The sequence below is a fragment of the Pimephales promelas genome, chromosome 14 (genome assembly GCF_988280905.1).
Source record: "Pimephales promelas chromosome 14, fPimPro1.hap1.1, whole genome shotgun sequence".
Classification (NCBI taxonomy): domain Eukaryota; kingdom Metazoa; phylum Chordata; class Actinopteri; order Cypriniformes; family Leuciscidae; genus Pimephales; species Pimephales promelas.
The window spans coordinates 1,253,995-1,268,619 of record NC_142782.1 but is presented as its reverse complement, the minus strand read 5'-3'; the positions used below and the strand labels follow the sequence as shown (position 1 = coordinate 1,268,619).

The following is a 14,625-nucleotide window of genomic DNA, read 5'->3' as shown; positions in this document are numbered from 1 at the left end:
TTGGTTTTACGGACGCTAAAAAAACATGAACGTTCCATTTTTATCCTTCTTAAAACACTATGGGAGTGTTACTTTTGAATGTTCTAACAACACTGTAAAACTAGTAGTAACTTTAAAAATGTTAGACAAACATTTCATTTTTCTGCCTGTTTCTTTTCTGTTTCTAATGTTTTGAAATAAAGAGTAATTTCTTCTTCTGGCAAGTATGTGTACTGTACACAAAGTACTGTACATTTGTAGTGTTTGGCTAAAAACTGCCAACACAGCAAGTGACTGTCTGTAAATATCTAGTTATAGCCACATCCACCGCAGGAACTTTTCCCAAAGTTGGGTAGAAACAACTGTATTTTTTTAGAGTGCAGAAGGCCGTCCAGCACCTGAACCCAGCCCCCTGCCCACCTTTAAATCTCTGAGAGACCTGAGGCTTGATCCCACCAGACCCTGGTTTATCTGCTGTTCTCTGCTCTGTGTATCACCCAAGAGGATTTCTGCTATTTGCCTTTACGCTCCGTTTGAAGGCTATTTCTGTTCATCTTTATGAGAAGAGGTTTTATGTTTATACCCTTATCTGGAGACATCTCCCTTGTTTCATCAAAGACATAGTTATTTGCACTTTTTCATTTGGTGGGTCCTCTCTTACCTTTCAAAACAATTTCAGTGGAAAATTATGGTTCTTTTTATACAGATGCTTTCACAATAATAAAGTACCAAAATAATGGTGTGTGGAAGAAAATATGTATGACTTTTTTTTCTGTCAAACTAACATTCACAGCCTTTTGCCTTGTAAACACATGGTACTAAACCCCTGCACATTGACTGTAGGAAATTAAACAGTTAAAGGAGTAGTTCACATTTGCTGATAATTTACTCACCACCATGTCATCCAAGATGTCCATGTCTTTTCTTCAGTCGAAAAGAAATTAAGGTTGACACTGGCTGGAAGGGGCAGTGCAACATATACAATGTGACTGGGGTGGCTCCAGCCTGAGAAGGGGGAGGCTGCACAGGACAGTGACGGCAGAGCGGACTCACCGCAGGGAAATGGTCGTGCAAGAATACACATATGGGATCACCACATATGGAACCTGGCCAAGCACAAGTTACACAAGCATACGAGCACTAGGCCTGGTGTCAGACGCTCCACAATGTCTGACTGCCGAAGAGGTGCGGAGGAACTCACAGGGTTCGCCTAAGTGGGGAACTCAACTGGAGCAGAGTTGCACGTATTTACTCCATGTGGAGGGAAATGGAGCAGCAAGCCGATACTAGAGCGGGAACTTCATGTGTTACCGGCTAGTTAAAGCGAGCACACAGGAAGAAACCGGCTCAACACGTAGGTTATAAAACCTAGCCAACGTGTTAGGTGTTGCCCAGGCCGCAGCTCTACAGATGTCTGTCACCGGGGCGCGTGTGCCAGCGCCCAGGAATAAGAGACACCCCTAGTGAAGTAGGCTCTCAACCCGGGTGGGCAAGGCACGCCTTGGGCTCCATAAGCCAAGGCGATGGCATCCACTATCCAGTGGGCCATCCTCTGCTTGGAGACAGCCTATCCCTTCTGCTGGCCTCTATAACAGACTGAGCTGATCTAAGGTCCTGAGGCTTTGTGTTCTGTCCACGTACAGGCTCAGAGCGCGGACGGGACAGAGAAAAGCCAGGGCAGGGTCTTCGTCCTCTGAAGGCAGCACTTGCAGGTTCACTGACTGGTCCCAGAAGGGAGTGGTAGGAACCTTGGGCACATATCCAGGCCAGGGTCTCAAGATCAGGCCGAATTCTAGGCACGATTCATCGACCGGAAATGAATGTAGGTCGCCTACCCTCTTGATGAAAAGCCAAAAGGACTAGAGACAAATCCCAAGAGGGTATAGATGGTGGGCGAGGAGGATTTAGTCTCCTCGCCCACCTCAGGAATCTGACAATCAGGTCGCTTTTCCCAATTGCTCTTTCGCACAACTGCTCTTTCGACTGGGCGAGAATAAGCCAGTCGTCAAGAATGAATGAGTATGAGAACAGCACGCTCGCACATGGGAGCAATGGCCACCTCCGCAACTTTCGTGAAGACAGCGGGCAACAAGGCCAGTCCGAAGTGTAAGATGTGCCCATCCCTTGAACCCAAAGCGAAGAAACGGTCTGTGTCGAGGGAGAATCATGAAAGAACGCGTCCTTCAGGTTGATCGCTGCAAACCAATCATACGTTTCAGCTTAAGCATCTTGAATGGCAGCCTGTGATGGGACCGGTTCAGTACACGCTGGTCCAAGATTGGTCATAATCCACCACCTTTCTTGGGTACAATAAGTACGGGCTGTAGAAGCCGGTCTTCATATCGGCTGGAGGGACCGGCTCTATTGCGTCCTTCGCCAGTAGGTGCACTGTCCGCCAGAACACGGGTGGAGCTCTGGGTCAGAACCACCCTCGTTCATGTCCATGAGCGCCTGGGACTGCTGGACATGGCATGGAGGGCGGAAGCAGCCTCCAAAAGCCGGCCTTAAAAGTCTATGCCGAGACATCGGACAAAAAATTAAAGTCCTTGGACAGGAGGCGTGGATTACCCTGCCAAGAGGAAACGAATACTGGACACAGCTACATCGCAACCACGCTCCACTGGCTGGATATCCACATACGCCTTAGTTGCCCCGCTGTCAAGGGTGGTGAGGAGGGAGGAGCCACTAGGACGGCTTCTGGCACTATATGGTACCGTCCATGTCATAGTGAGGAAAAGCCCACTTCCTGAAATAATGGTACCTGGGGCAGAAAAAATTCAGAAACCAATCGGACAACTGGGAAGGTTCGAGACGTGGTGGAGGGTTCCACGCATGCCCGACCTTCTTGGCAGCCTGGGAAAGCATAGCCGCCCATTCTGGATCGGACTCAGGCAACACTACACACCCCAAAGGGGGCAACACAGCTGAATCCTCATCTGCAGAGGACTGAAGCTCCCCCTCTGATGCTGCGATTGACATCTGGTTGTCAGATGGAGAAAAGGGCCAGTGCGTTACTTTGGAGGCTCCAACGGCGGCAGCGCTTGTGAGGCATGAGGGACCCAAGGACATTGCCTCAGCGAGGAAGCCCTCAGGGTAATCCTCAGATCACCCTGGTCATGTACTGAAATAGGTCTATTCTGAGATTCAGATCGATCCGCAATGGGAACATGAGCAATTCACAAAGACTGCCTCAGCATGCCGAATGCTTAACTATTGTGGCCGTCTGCTGGTGCCAGGGAATGACCATATCCAGAAACGCAGGGTCCTTGTGTTGCTCTTTTAATGAAAACAAAAAAAATAGAAAATAAAAAACTCTTTAGTACATAAGCACCCCCGCGGTGTGATTGGGGTACACACTCACCGAGACTGACACACACACAAGCAATGTTGTGAAAACAGCAGTTGTAAGTTGTAAATGCTTGCGGCTGGGCTATCGCTGACTGCGCTGTCACACCAGCACTGGAACAGAGTTCTTCTTCCTGTTTTCAACACAGTCTTCAATATAGCAGCAGTCTGTAGAAACTCAGAGTCAAAACGAAAGCTCAGCTTCTAAGTGAAAGACAATGTCCTTCTTGTGTTTTTAGTTGGAAATACTTTTGTGTTAGGATTCCTACACATCACGCACCTGCAACGCTTCTGTGAACCGAGAAAAACAGAAATAAATCAGTAAAATGAATTAATTAAATAGGACTAAATTAAATATATTTCACTTAAATAATTAACAGAATAACAAAAAAAAATGTCCTGTAGTTGGCTGTAGGTTGCTATGCTCTTTTTTGTGACACACTTAACTCACTGTAGTTTTCTTTGCATCTTTAGTAAATCCATGGGGGAAATCTGGTGCTGCGCCCCAAAAAATCTTACTGAAAACCTTTTTTTTTACATAGAGGTCAACCTCAAATTTGGAGCAACTTATTAAGATTTCTAGCAGTTTCATATTTTATATAAAATAACATTCATAAACCATTTTATAAACTTAAACCTCTATAACATATATTTTTTTTTTCCATTTTTAAACTTTTTCACTGCCACAATTATCTGCCAAGTTTCTTCGTAAAAGGAGGCCAAATTTATTTGATGTGAATTTTTTACACGTGAACATTATTTTACTCTGGACCCATGTAACTTTTTTTTAATTATCTGTACGTTATATCAGCTGTATTTAGGATCATGTATTTAAAAGGATGGAAAAATAAACAAACTAAATTAATTCCAGGTTAGGTTAATCATTGAAATTAACGAGCTTAATGAATACCTCGCGACAATTAAGCATTTAAATATAGCTGCAATCATGAAGAAGATTGACAGGAGCTGTTGGGTTCTGTGGGGTTTCTGAAAGAGACGCTTGTTTCACGTTTAGTGTTGGATGATCGCTCTTCATGGCTGTGAGGGAGATTTGTGTATGGAAAGGGCTCATTTTAGCCCTTTTCCTCTTTGCTTTTGAGGGACAGGGATCAGGACCGTAAGTAAATGTGCTTTGAAGTGAATGAAAGTATACCATCTCTTTTAACCTGATTCAAAGTTAATGCATTTCTAACCTGATCCCACGTTAATTCGTTAATTCCCACTCGAATTTGCATGATTCTTGCTAATTTGTACGTTTTTTTTTATGAATTGCCAAACTTGTATTCAATAGTATGGATTACCTACTCCTGAACCTAATCACTTGGGTTTAGACAAATCGTATGAAGCCACCTTAATCACTTGTTGTACGATTGGTCGTGAGCTGGCATTGGCATTTCTCAGCAATTACTGTTGTGTTTGTAGTCCCTAGTACAACATCATGGCAACTCTGATTTTATACACTTGCATGATTATGTTCAGTTCTGATTTCCTGTACTAAACGTCTTACTGATGTTTCCACAGAGCCTTCTTGGTGTCGTTCCCTGCTGTGATTGAGTTCGGCTCGGATGCCAAACTGTGTGCGAGTCTGTTAAAGCCCAATGAGAGTCTCAAGATGACTGTTTCTCTGCTTGATGATCAAAATAAGACGACTCCACTTGTGCAGCACACTTCTTTGACCGAGTTTCACCGTTGCTTTAATTTTAAGGTCTGTCATTGTGCAGCACATGCAGTATTTTTTTCTGCTTTTTATTTATTTAACAACACTTCTCTACAGGCTCCACTAGGTGATGTGGAATCTGTGCAGACGCTTAAGGTGGAAGTCCAAGGGAGGACCTTCAAAATGACCGAGGAGAGGAAAGTCATGTTCAGATCTTATCTACCTTTGACCTTCATCCAGACGGACAAACCCATCTACAATCCAGGACAAACGGGTGAGCTGTGAAGGACCCTTGTTTGAGTCTTAGAAGTGATCAGAACTTGTAGTGTAATGGACTGACTTCATGTTCAAGTTCATCATGTAATGGATGCAAGTTCTTATCGGTTTTCCCTTTTGCAGTGAATTTCAGAGTTGTGACCATGAATGCCAAATTTGTGCCCCTTGATCAAATGGTATGTCTGCATCTGTCCCATCCATTTATTTTACTGGTAAACAAGTTAAATGCAGGTTGTTAACCTCATTCATGTAACTTTAATGTCTTCTATTTGTCTTTACAGTACAGTCTTGTGGTGGTGGAGGTGAGTTTCCTCTGGTGCTAGTCGTTTTATGTCTGAACCTAAAGACTTGCAGAAATAAAGAAGTTTCTTTTACCGAGTTATTTTTTTGATAGGATAATCAAAATTACCGGATTGGTCAGTGGACAAACGTTTCCTCAACGGGTTGGATCTTGCAGCTTTCTCATGAGTTGAACCCAGAGGCTCCGATAGGCATGTACACACTAAAGGCTTTTATTGATGGCCGAGAGATCTCCCAGGAATTTGAAGTGAGAAAATACGGTAAGTCACTGTTTGAGAGTGAAAGTACAACAGCAGAGCTGAGGTCCTCATTAAGCAGTTTGTTTCTGGTTTAGTTTTACCCAAGTTTGACGTGACCGTAAAAACACCACAGACGTACAGCGTTGGCGTTGTGGGACTGAAAGTTGAGGCTTGTGCCAAGTGAGTGATCCTTCCGTTTCTGTATTGTGGGTGGATGGGTCTTGATCTCATTCCTTGTAACATATCTTCCCCAGATATACATATGGCCAACCTGTACCTGGTCAAGCGTTGGTGGAAGTATGCCGTGAGCCATATCGGTTCTCTGAGGTTCCTGGCCTCATTCGTCTGTGCCAGAATAAAACCGTTAAGGTGTGACTCCTGCCGTTCAGAGCAAGGCTTTTCTTCTGCTTGTGCTTGACATTTCACTGACTATCTTTGTTCTGAAAGCAGATGAATGCCACAGGCTGTGTCTCCGTTACCTTCAGGACCTCTATGTTTTTCAACACCAAATTTGAGAGAAACATGGAAGATATGTTTCAAGTTAACGTGAATATTACAGAGGAGGGAACTGGTGAGTTATAGGCTGATTTAAACTAGTGACGCATGTCTACTTGTTTGTTTGGTTTATTCTTGTGCTTTTTCGTCCCAGACGAAGTTGTATCAAAATCCACAACTGTGACCATTACGTTTGAAGTTGGGAATATCACATTTGTGGAGCTCCCAGAGACTTTTAGATCTGGATCACCGATTGTTGGAAAGGCAAGTAAAAGTTCATGACGTTACAGAAAACTCCATATTGGTTCGCTTTCCTAGCCTTGTCTTTTTCAAAAGGTCTTGGCGTCTTTTTTCAATGGGACTCCAATTGCAAACAAAGCAGTGTATCTCCTGAATGGGAACAATTGGCCTGATGAGCTCCTGCTGGATCTAACCACTAACCAGAACGGACTGGCCACGTTTTCCCTCAAAACTGCAAAACTTCCCAAGGCCGATCTAAATCTGGTGGTACGATTTTTCTCCTTTCTCATTATAAGTTACGACTTCTCTCGCAAGACTAAAATTGCATTTGTTCTCTAGGCAAGCGCAACTCCAGCAAGTTTTGATGGTTATAAATCCCCGTACTTCAGCACAGATAGGAGGGTTGTTCGGCTCCTCCAACCTTCTGCTCCTGACAGCCAAAAGTTCAGTGAACTGACTATAGTGAAGCTTGAGCAGCCGCTCAAATGTGGTGCTGCGTTTCCAGTGACCGTCAAGTATTCTTTTGTTGGAGAAACTGGCAACTACAACACAGACATCATCTATATGGTGACTAAAAAATATTAATTTTATTGTTTTCTGTTTTCATTGGGCACATTTTATGCACCGGTCTCTTTTGTCAGGTCTTGTCCAGAGGAGTGATCGTCCTCCATGGATCTCAGCCGGTCACTGCGAGGGCTTCTAATGCCGTCACGACTGGCTCTGTGTCGTTCCAACTGTCTGTCAATGTTGATATGGCTCCAGTAGTGCAGATTCTGGTCTACTGTGTTCTGCCCAGTCAGAGTGTAGTTGTTGGTACAGCGTCGTTTGACACTGAAATGTGTTTTCAAAACAAGGTATGATGTGCACTAGCACCTTTTGGCTTTAAGTGGGGAACGATGACATGTCTTCCAGTGTGTTGGTCCTTGTTCCAGGTGTCTCTACAGTTCTCTCCTGCTAAGGCGGTTCCTGGTGAGGAAAATGTTCTGACAGTCTCTGCTCAAGCGGGATCCCTGTGTGGCCTCAGTGCTGTAGATCAGAGCGTCCAGATCTTGAAGCCAGGGACTCAACGCCTGAGTCCTGAAATGGTACCCATGTGCAGTTTAGTTTTCCTGTTGGACTTTATTTGACATCCAGGTTCAACTTTAGGATTTGAGTGTCCTTCTGGATCAGTTAGACAAATCCTTACTATTACGACGTGGCTGTTATTTTTAAAGCCATCCTTTTTAAAGCTTAAGACCAACAGACCAAATGGTAGTGCGTTTAGTTAAATTTTTCAAAAGTGCGTGATATGGTAACACCTGTCAGTCAATATTCATCTGCTTGCATTGACACCATATGAGAACAGAACTGGACAATAAGAACACTTTTCTCCAGAGCAGCTTAACAATCACTAAAGTCCATCACTGAACTTAGGACTGGACTCAGACACTAAGCTCTTCTAGAAATAAACTTTGTTGCATTTCATCACTGTAAAGCTGCTTTTGAAACAATCTGTCTTGAAACAAGTAACTACAGTGCTTTTACATGAACGCAGGTGTTTAACTTGCTCCCGGTGCGGTCGCAATCAGATTATCCATTCAACGTTGAGGATCAACAGGAGTGTCTCACACTTCGACCCCGTCGAGCTGTTCCTACAGATCATGCCTATACAAGTTTCAAGGCAAGTCCTACATGACCATGTAGTCACTGAATAATACAGGATCCTTGATTTCAGTTTTGTCTTGTTTCTCTGGCAGAGTATGGGGTTGAAGCTCGCAACAAATCTGGATGTACGAGAACCTGATTGTCTGAAGTACAAAGACCTGGTTTATTATCGTAATTACCCCAGAAGTAGGTCTATGCAGTCATTAAGTTCTTTTCATGTAAACTGACTTCTTGAGCCTGAGGTGTTGCATTTGATCTCAATCTTTTTTTAAAGGTGTATAGTGTAATATTTGGGAGGATCTGTTGACAAATGCAATGTTGCATTCATAACTGTTCAGTTGTTTAAAGACCTTAAATAATGAGCCGTTATGTTTTTATTATCTAAGGCTGTTTACATTGAAACGATTCTGAAGAGAAAACGCAAAAGTGCCGTTGCGCTATCACTACTTATTCTGCGTTTTTTTGGGTGGGAAATCTACGTGCATATGGTGACGAAAAAGTGTGTAATTAAATGTAGAATGTGCTTCAGGCGGCTAGGTGGCGCACTGCCACACAACGCCAAGTCCGTGTGCCTGCGTACAACCTTCACTGACAAGCAGACTTTTGCTTTTTTTTTTTTTTTTTTTTTTTTTTTTTCCCCCGTTTACACGGGAACGTGGTGGAGCATTTTTAAGATTTAAGATTGCTTTCACTTTGTTTTTAAGCCCCAAAAACGCCGTCGCCATGTAAACGAAAGGCACATCGGTCAAATATTTTTACGTTTTCACCTGCGAGCGCTCTCGTATAAATAGGGCCTTAGAATGAGCCATTTTATTTACATGCTCAACAGGTTCCCCTTACATTGAAATGGTCTTTTTGTGCCGACATGTTTCTACAGTGGTCCTAAACGGACAAAATGCATTGTCACAAATCAAGCTAAACTGTATAAAACTTACACTGATGAACTAGTAACAGAATTATTCGCAGTGACCTTGTTTTACTGAATTAAACCTAATTTGGCTCTATAAAGAAACCTCATTGCTGTCTCAGACGATGATATCTAGCCAGTTAAGCAATGTAACTTCTGTTGATGGCAATTTCACAACTAGATCCCACTAAAAATCACTCGCTTCACCTTTAACTCCAATAAGAGGGTTTGATCTTTTATACCTTCAGAACTTCAATTCAAAGAGCAGGCACTTCAAGTCTTAATGTTGTCTCATTTCAGTATTTGATTCGCGGTACTATGCGGCATCTGCGTTGGAATCCGTTTCTGTATCACAACCACGTCTGCGTGAGAGCAGCTCCACCAATGATGTGACCATCAGGGTTTACTTTCCAGAAACCTGGATCTGGCAGCTTGCTCAAGTGGGGTATGTAAAACATATCTAAAACTACTTGCCTAGTTTTTAACTCCTGCCCACTTGCTTCTATTTTCTGCTATCCGTTCCTCAGAGACACTGGATCCACAAAAGTTCCCCTCAAGGTTCCTGACACAATCACCACATGGGAGACGGAGGCGTTCTGCCTGTCTTCCAATGGTTTCGGTGTTGCTGCCCCTGCTCTGCTGACGGTCTTCCAGCCCTTCTTCCTGGAGCTCTCGCTGCCGTACTCCATCGTCCGGGGCGAGTCTTTTGAGCTCAAGGCCACAGTCTTCAGCTATCTGTCTGAGTGCATCATGGTCTGTCATGGTTTCTTTATAAAATGGATCTGTATAGAGAAGCCGTTGTGTCTTTGCTTCATATGTTCTTTCATTGGCAGGTTCGAGTAACTCCAGCTCAGTCCTCGGCTTTCACTCTGAAACCCCTGAATGATCTGTCTTCGTCCTGTCTTTGTGCCAAAGGGAGAATAACCCTTAAATGGGGTTTCACAGCGTCTCTCCTTGGTCAGTTTTGGACTTTGTCTCAATTGTGGTGTTACTCACCATAGGGACGCACAATAGTAACTTTATTCTGAATTAAAGCACTTTAATTTAAGCACCACTTGTCTGTCACTGCAGGAGCTGTTAATGTGACTGTCAATGCTTCAGCTGAGTCGTCCCAGAATCGATGTGGCACTGAGATTGTGACTGTGCCAACGAGAGGACGCGTGGACGTAGTCACTCGAAGTCTACTTGTCCTGGTAAGTTTTAACCAGCCGTCTGGAGTTTGATCATGGAGCTCATGCTGCTTTACTGATGTGGTGTTTTTATTGCTTTTATAGCCTGAAGGAGTTGAAAGGACAAACACCCAGAGTTGGTTACTGTGTCCAAAGGGTTTGTTTACATTCAATGATTCTCAAACATATCCCCCTTAGCCTACAGCCAAACATTAGCTCTGTGCTGACCTGTTCCTCTTGGACCGCAGGAAATGTCCTTTCTGAAGATGCGACTCTGACGTTCCCTACAAATGTGATCCAGGGTTCAGCCAAATGCTCCGTTTCAGTCCTAGGTAAAGCAGGTCAATTTTGGAGGAACCAGCAGTGACATTCAGCAGAATAACATGGCTTGACCCCCTTGTTTCTATTCCCCTCGTAGGAGACATAATGGGTCGTTCACTGAATAATCTAGATGGGTTGTTGCAGATGCCATATGGCTGTGGAGAACAGAATATGGGGGTTCTTGCTCCAAATATTTACATACTGCAGTACCTGGAAGGCACGAAGCAACTCACTGCAGCTGTCCGAGAGACGGCCACAGGCTACATTCAAAGAGGTTTGGACCACAATCTCTTAACTTTACTTGTTAAACTCCCTCCAAAGGACGTTCAGTTCTTTTCCCATTGGAGCGTGACTGTTAATTTCATGTGGATTTTGACTTGAACAGGATGCCAAGCACAACTAAACTACAGGCACAGTGATGGATCATACAGCACATTTGGTTATGATGAATCGAATACATGGTTAGTTTCATGCTGGTTCTAGACTTAAGTCATCCATTTGTTTTCTTAGCTTCTCATGAAACTTCCTCCATGGTTAGGTTGACTGCCTTTGTCATGAGATCTTTTGGCCTGGCGAGGAGCTTCGTCTTCATCGATCCGAATGTCCTTCAGAGTGCACAGGATTGGTTGGTCAGCCAGCAGGTTTCAGACGGCTGTTTCATGCAGCAGGGAACTCTGTACCACTATGAACTGAAGGTGGTCACGGGTTTCTTCAAATGCACCAGAATGTATTCAAGTGATTATACTCTTCTTAATCCATTTCCTTGTGTTTTAGGGTGGAGTTGACGATAACATTACCATGACCGCCTACATTACTGCATCACTACTTGAGATGGGCGTCCCCTCCACGGTAAACTTCAGTCGTTGTATGAGCTCCTTATGCTACATTCACACCGGACTCAATTGACATCATAACAAATGACCGATTAGTGGGTGAGGGTGATTTCTCGCTCAATGTGGGACAACAGGTCATCAAACTGGGGGCAGGACAGGCGGAAGTACCGCTGACAACGGCCGTCATCCAGCACAGCTCCTGGAGCGAGCAAATGGTGAAACTCGCCAAACGGTTTGCCTCCAAAGGGTCCGGTGGACACAAATACGGTGACGATGATCCCCACACCGCTGTTCTGCTCTCCATAGCAAATGCAGAGCGGTGACACTCTCAATCGACATAAAATAAAAAAATGGCCGCCAACGAATTTTGATTCTGACGTGTAAAAACAAAAGTTTGAAGAGAAATTTACGCGTGTCCGAATCGAAATCTGTTGGCGGCCTTTTTTTTTTTTTTTTTTTTTTTTTTCCTTGATGCCTGAATTAACACAAAGTGGTCAAACTAGACGTGAATTTTATGCGCTATTCGCGTCCGGTGTGAACGTAGCATTACAGATGACCATCCTGTTCTGGCTTTAGTCTGACGCTTGCTTTGATTTTTCAGGATCCCGTCATTTCCAATGCTCTGTCTTGCTTGAGGCCTGTTGTTGGGAACATGGGAAACACTTACACTACGGCTCTTCTGGCCTACACCTTCAGTCTGGCTAAAGAGACCGCCACTCGATCACAGCTTCTAACCACCTTGAATAATCTTGCCATTTCTGAAGGTGAAATTTACTAGCCACTGATATTTATCAGGTTCTTTGGCATGAACTTTAACCCCTCCATCTCATCCTAAGGCAATAAACTCCATTGGTCTCAGACTAAATCTGGTGATACTGTGGCGGTGGAGATCAGCTCGTACGTGCTGCTAGCGGTTCTCACAGTTAAGCCCCTCACAACGGCTTCTCTGAGCTATGCTAACCGCATCGTCAACTGGCTGGTGACCCAGCAGAATCCCTATGGAGGCTTTTCCTCCACCCAGGTGCCTCTGACTACCAAACATAAGCACAATCAACCATATCTGAGTGGAGTTTAATCATTTGCTTGTTTTAGGACACTGTGGTGGCTCTTCATGCCCTGTCTGTGTACGCTGCTCAAGTGTTCAGTTTGACTGGCTCCAGCACCGTTACCGTACAGTCCTCAGTAGAAGGAGGAGACTCTTATAGCTTCAGTGTGAATAAGGACAACCGGCTGCTGTATCAGGAGAAGCCGCTGAAGAATGTTCCAGGCAAATATAGCGTTAAAGCGTCAGGATCCGCTTGTGTGTCTGTGCAGGTCTGTATCTTCACCCTCCATTTCTGTTTCTATTGTGCACATACTAATTTGGTTTTATCATAGATTGCGTGTTTCTACAACATCCCGACACCTATTAAAGTCTCCAAGACGCTGAGTGTTGAAGCGAAGGTGACCGGAGACTGCAGACCGCTTGGGGCGAATCTTATGTTGAACTTCACAGTGAAGTATGAACATCTTTGACTTAAATCTGCTCATGCTTGTAGCTTTAATTCCATTTAAGCTGCTTGTTCCTGTTGTCTAAACCTCTTTATTCCCCTTCATTCAGATACAATGGTGCTCGAGCAAGTACTAACATGGTTATCGTGGACATTAAGCTCCTGTCGGGCTTCACGGCAGATACGTCACCGGTTTGTATGGATTTTAGATGACTTGTAAGATGCTTGAAGCTCCTTGATGTAATTCTCTGTAAATGTTTTATTCTCAGCTTGGTTTTCCACCCAAGTCGTTCGCTCCGCTAGTGGAGCGTGTTGATGCTGAAGATGATCATGTCCTAGTGTATCTGAAAGAGGTGAGACTACACTGGGTACATTACTAGCGATCTCCTTCATGTCTGTGTGCTTCTGTGCTCTTCATCTCTTCTGTATTGCAGGTTCTCAAAAGCTTCCCCATAACTTACACACTTCGGCTAAAACAGGTTCTTGCAGTCAAAAATCTCAAGCCAGCAGTCATCAACATTTATGACTACTATCAGACAAGTAGGCCTTCATTGACTCGTGCGTTTGGCTGAATTGCTTGTATGCGTGGTCTAATTTCTTGTCATTTTTTTTTTTTCAGGTGATCAGTTTGAGACCACATACACGTCCCCCTGTCCATGATTGTGCAGAGCAAAACTGGCTATAAACATGAATCAAATAAACCATTTTTTTAAAAATAAGTTTTGTTGCTGGTTTCTGTTGATTAAAGTTTGAGTCTGGAAGCTGCTCTACAGTGATGAAAGAAATATTACAAATGGTTTATGGATGGAAGTTCCCACTCTAGTGTTGGCTTGCTGCTCCACTTCCCTCCACATGGAGCAAGTGCGTGCAACTCTGCTCCATCACACCCAACCAACAAAAACAGGTTCTTAGAACGTTTTGCTAACGTTCCAAATAAGTCATGAATACTATTTTTGAATGTTCTCTGAACATTAAAACATTTCTTGGTTTTACGGACTCTAAAAAAACATGACATTCCATTTTTATCCTTCTTAAAACACTATGGGAGTGTTACTTTTGAATGTTCTAACAACATTGTAAAACTAGTAGTAACTTTAAAAATGTTAGACAAACATTTCATTTTTCTGCCTGTTTCTTTTCTGTTTCTAATGTTTTGAAATAAAGAGTAATTTCTTCTTCTGGCAAGTATGTGTACTGTACACAAAGTACTGTACATTTGTAGTGTTTGGCTAAAAACTGCCAACACAGCAAGTGACTGTCTGTAAATATCTAGTTATAGCCACATCCACCGCAGGAACTTTTCCCAAAGTTGGGTAGAAACAACTGTATTTTTTTAGAGTGCAGAAGGCCGTCCAGCACCTGAACCCAGCCCCCTGCCCACCTTTAAATCTCTGAGAGACCTGAGGCTTGATCCCACCAGACCCTGGTTTATCTGCTGTTCTCTGCTCTGTGTATCACCCAAGAGGATTTCTGCTATTTGCCTTTACGCTCCGTTTGAAGGCTATTTCTGTTCATCTTTATGAGAAGAGGTTTTATGTTTATACCCTTATCTGGAGACATCTCCCTTGTTTCATCAAAGACATAGTTATTTGCACTTTTTCATTTGGTGGGTCCTCTCTTACCTTTCAAAACAATTTCAGTGGAAAATTATGGTTCTTTTTATACAGATGCTTTCACAATAATAAAGTACCAAAATAATGGTGTGTGGAAGAAAATATGTATGACTTTTT

At 43.6% G+C, this 14,625-nt stretch overlaps 1 protein-coding gene across 1 annotated transcript; it reads left to right on the top strand.

Annotated features, from left to right (window-relative positions):
• The first annotated feature begins 4,280 nt into the window (after window positions 1-4,280).
• On the top strand, window positions 4,281-13,614 carry LOC120481284 (alpha-2-macroglobulin). Its single transcript, XM_089119238.1, has 34 exons — window positions 4,281-4,441; window positions 4,846-5,029; window positions 5,099-5,255; window positions 5,381-5,433; window positions 5,539-5,559; window positions 5,652-5,817; window positions 5,892-5,976; window positions 6,051-6,165; window positions 6,247-6,367; window positions 6,446-6,555; window positions 6,628-6,798; window positions 6,871-7,098; window positions 7,173-7,385; window positions 7,464-7,616; window positions 8,066-8,191; window positions 8,268-8,361; window positions 9,383-9,527; window positions 9,610-9,835; window positions 9,916-10,039; window positions 10,154-10,275; window positions 10,357-10,408; window positions 10,500-10,583; window positions 10,670-10,846; window positions 10,958-11,033; window positions 11,111-11,267; window positions 11,347-11,421; window positions 12,007-12,169; window positions 12,242-12,426; window positions 12,498-12,719; window positions 12,783-12,904; window positions 13,006-13,087; window positions 13,165-13,248; window positions 13,330-13,435; window positions 13,515-13,614. Exons 1-34 carry the CDS (start codon window positions 4,359-4,361, stop codon window positions 13,553-13,555), a joined length of 4,323 nt encoding a protein of 1,440 aa, XP_088975364.1. The 5' UTR covers window positions 4,281-4,358; the 3' UTR covers window positions 13,556-13,614.
• The last annotated feature ends 1,011 nt before the right edge of the window (window positions 13,615-14,625 follow it).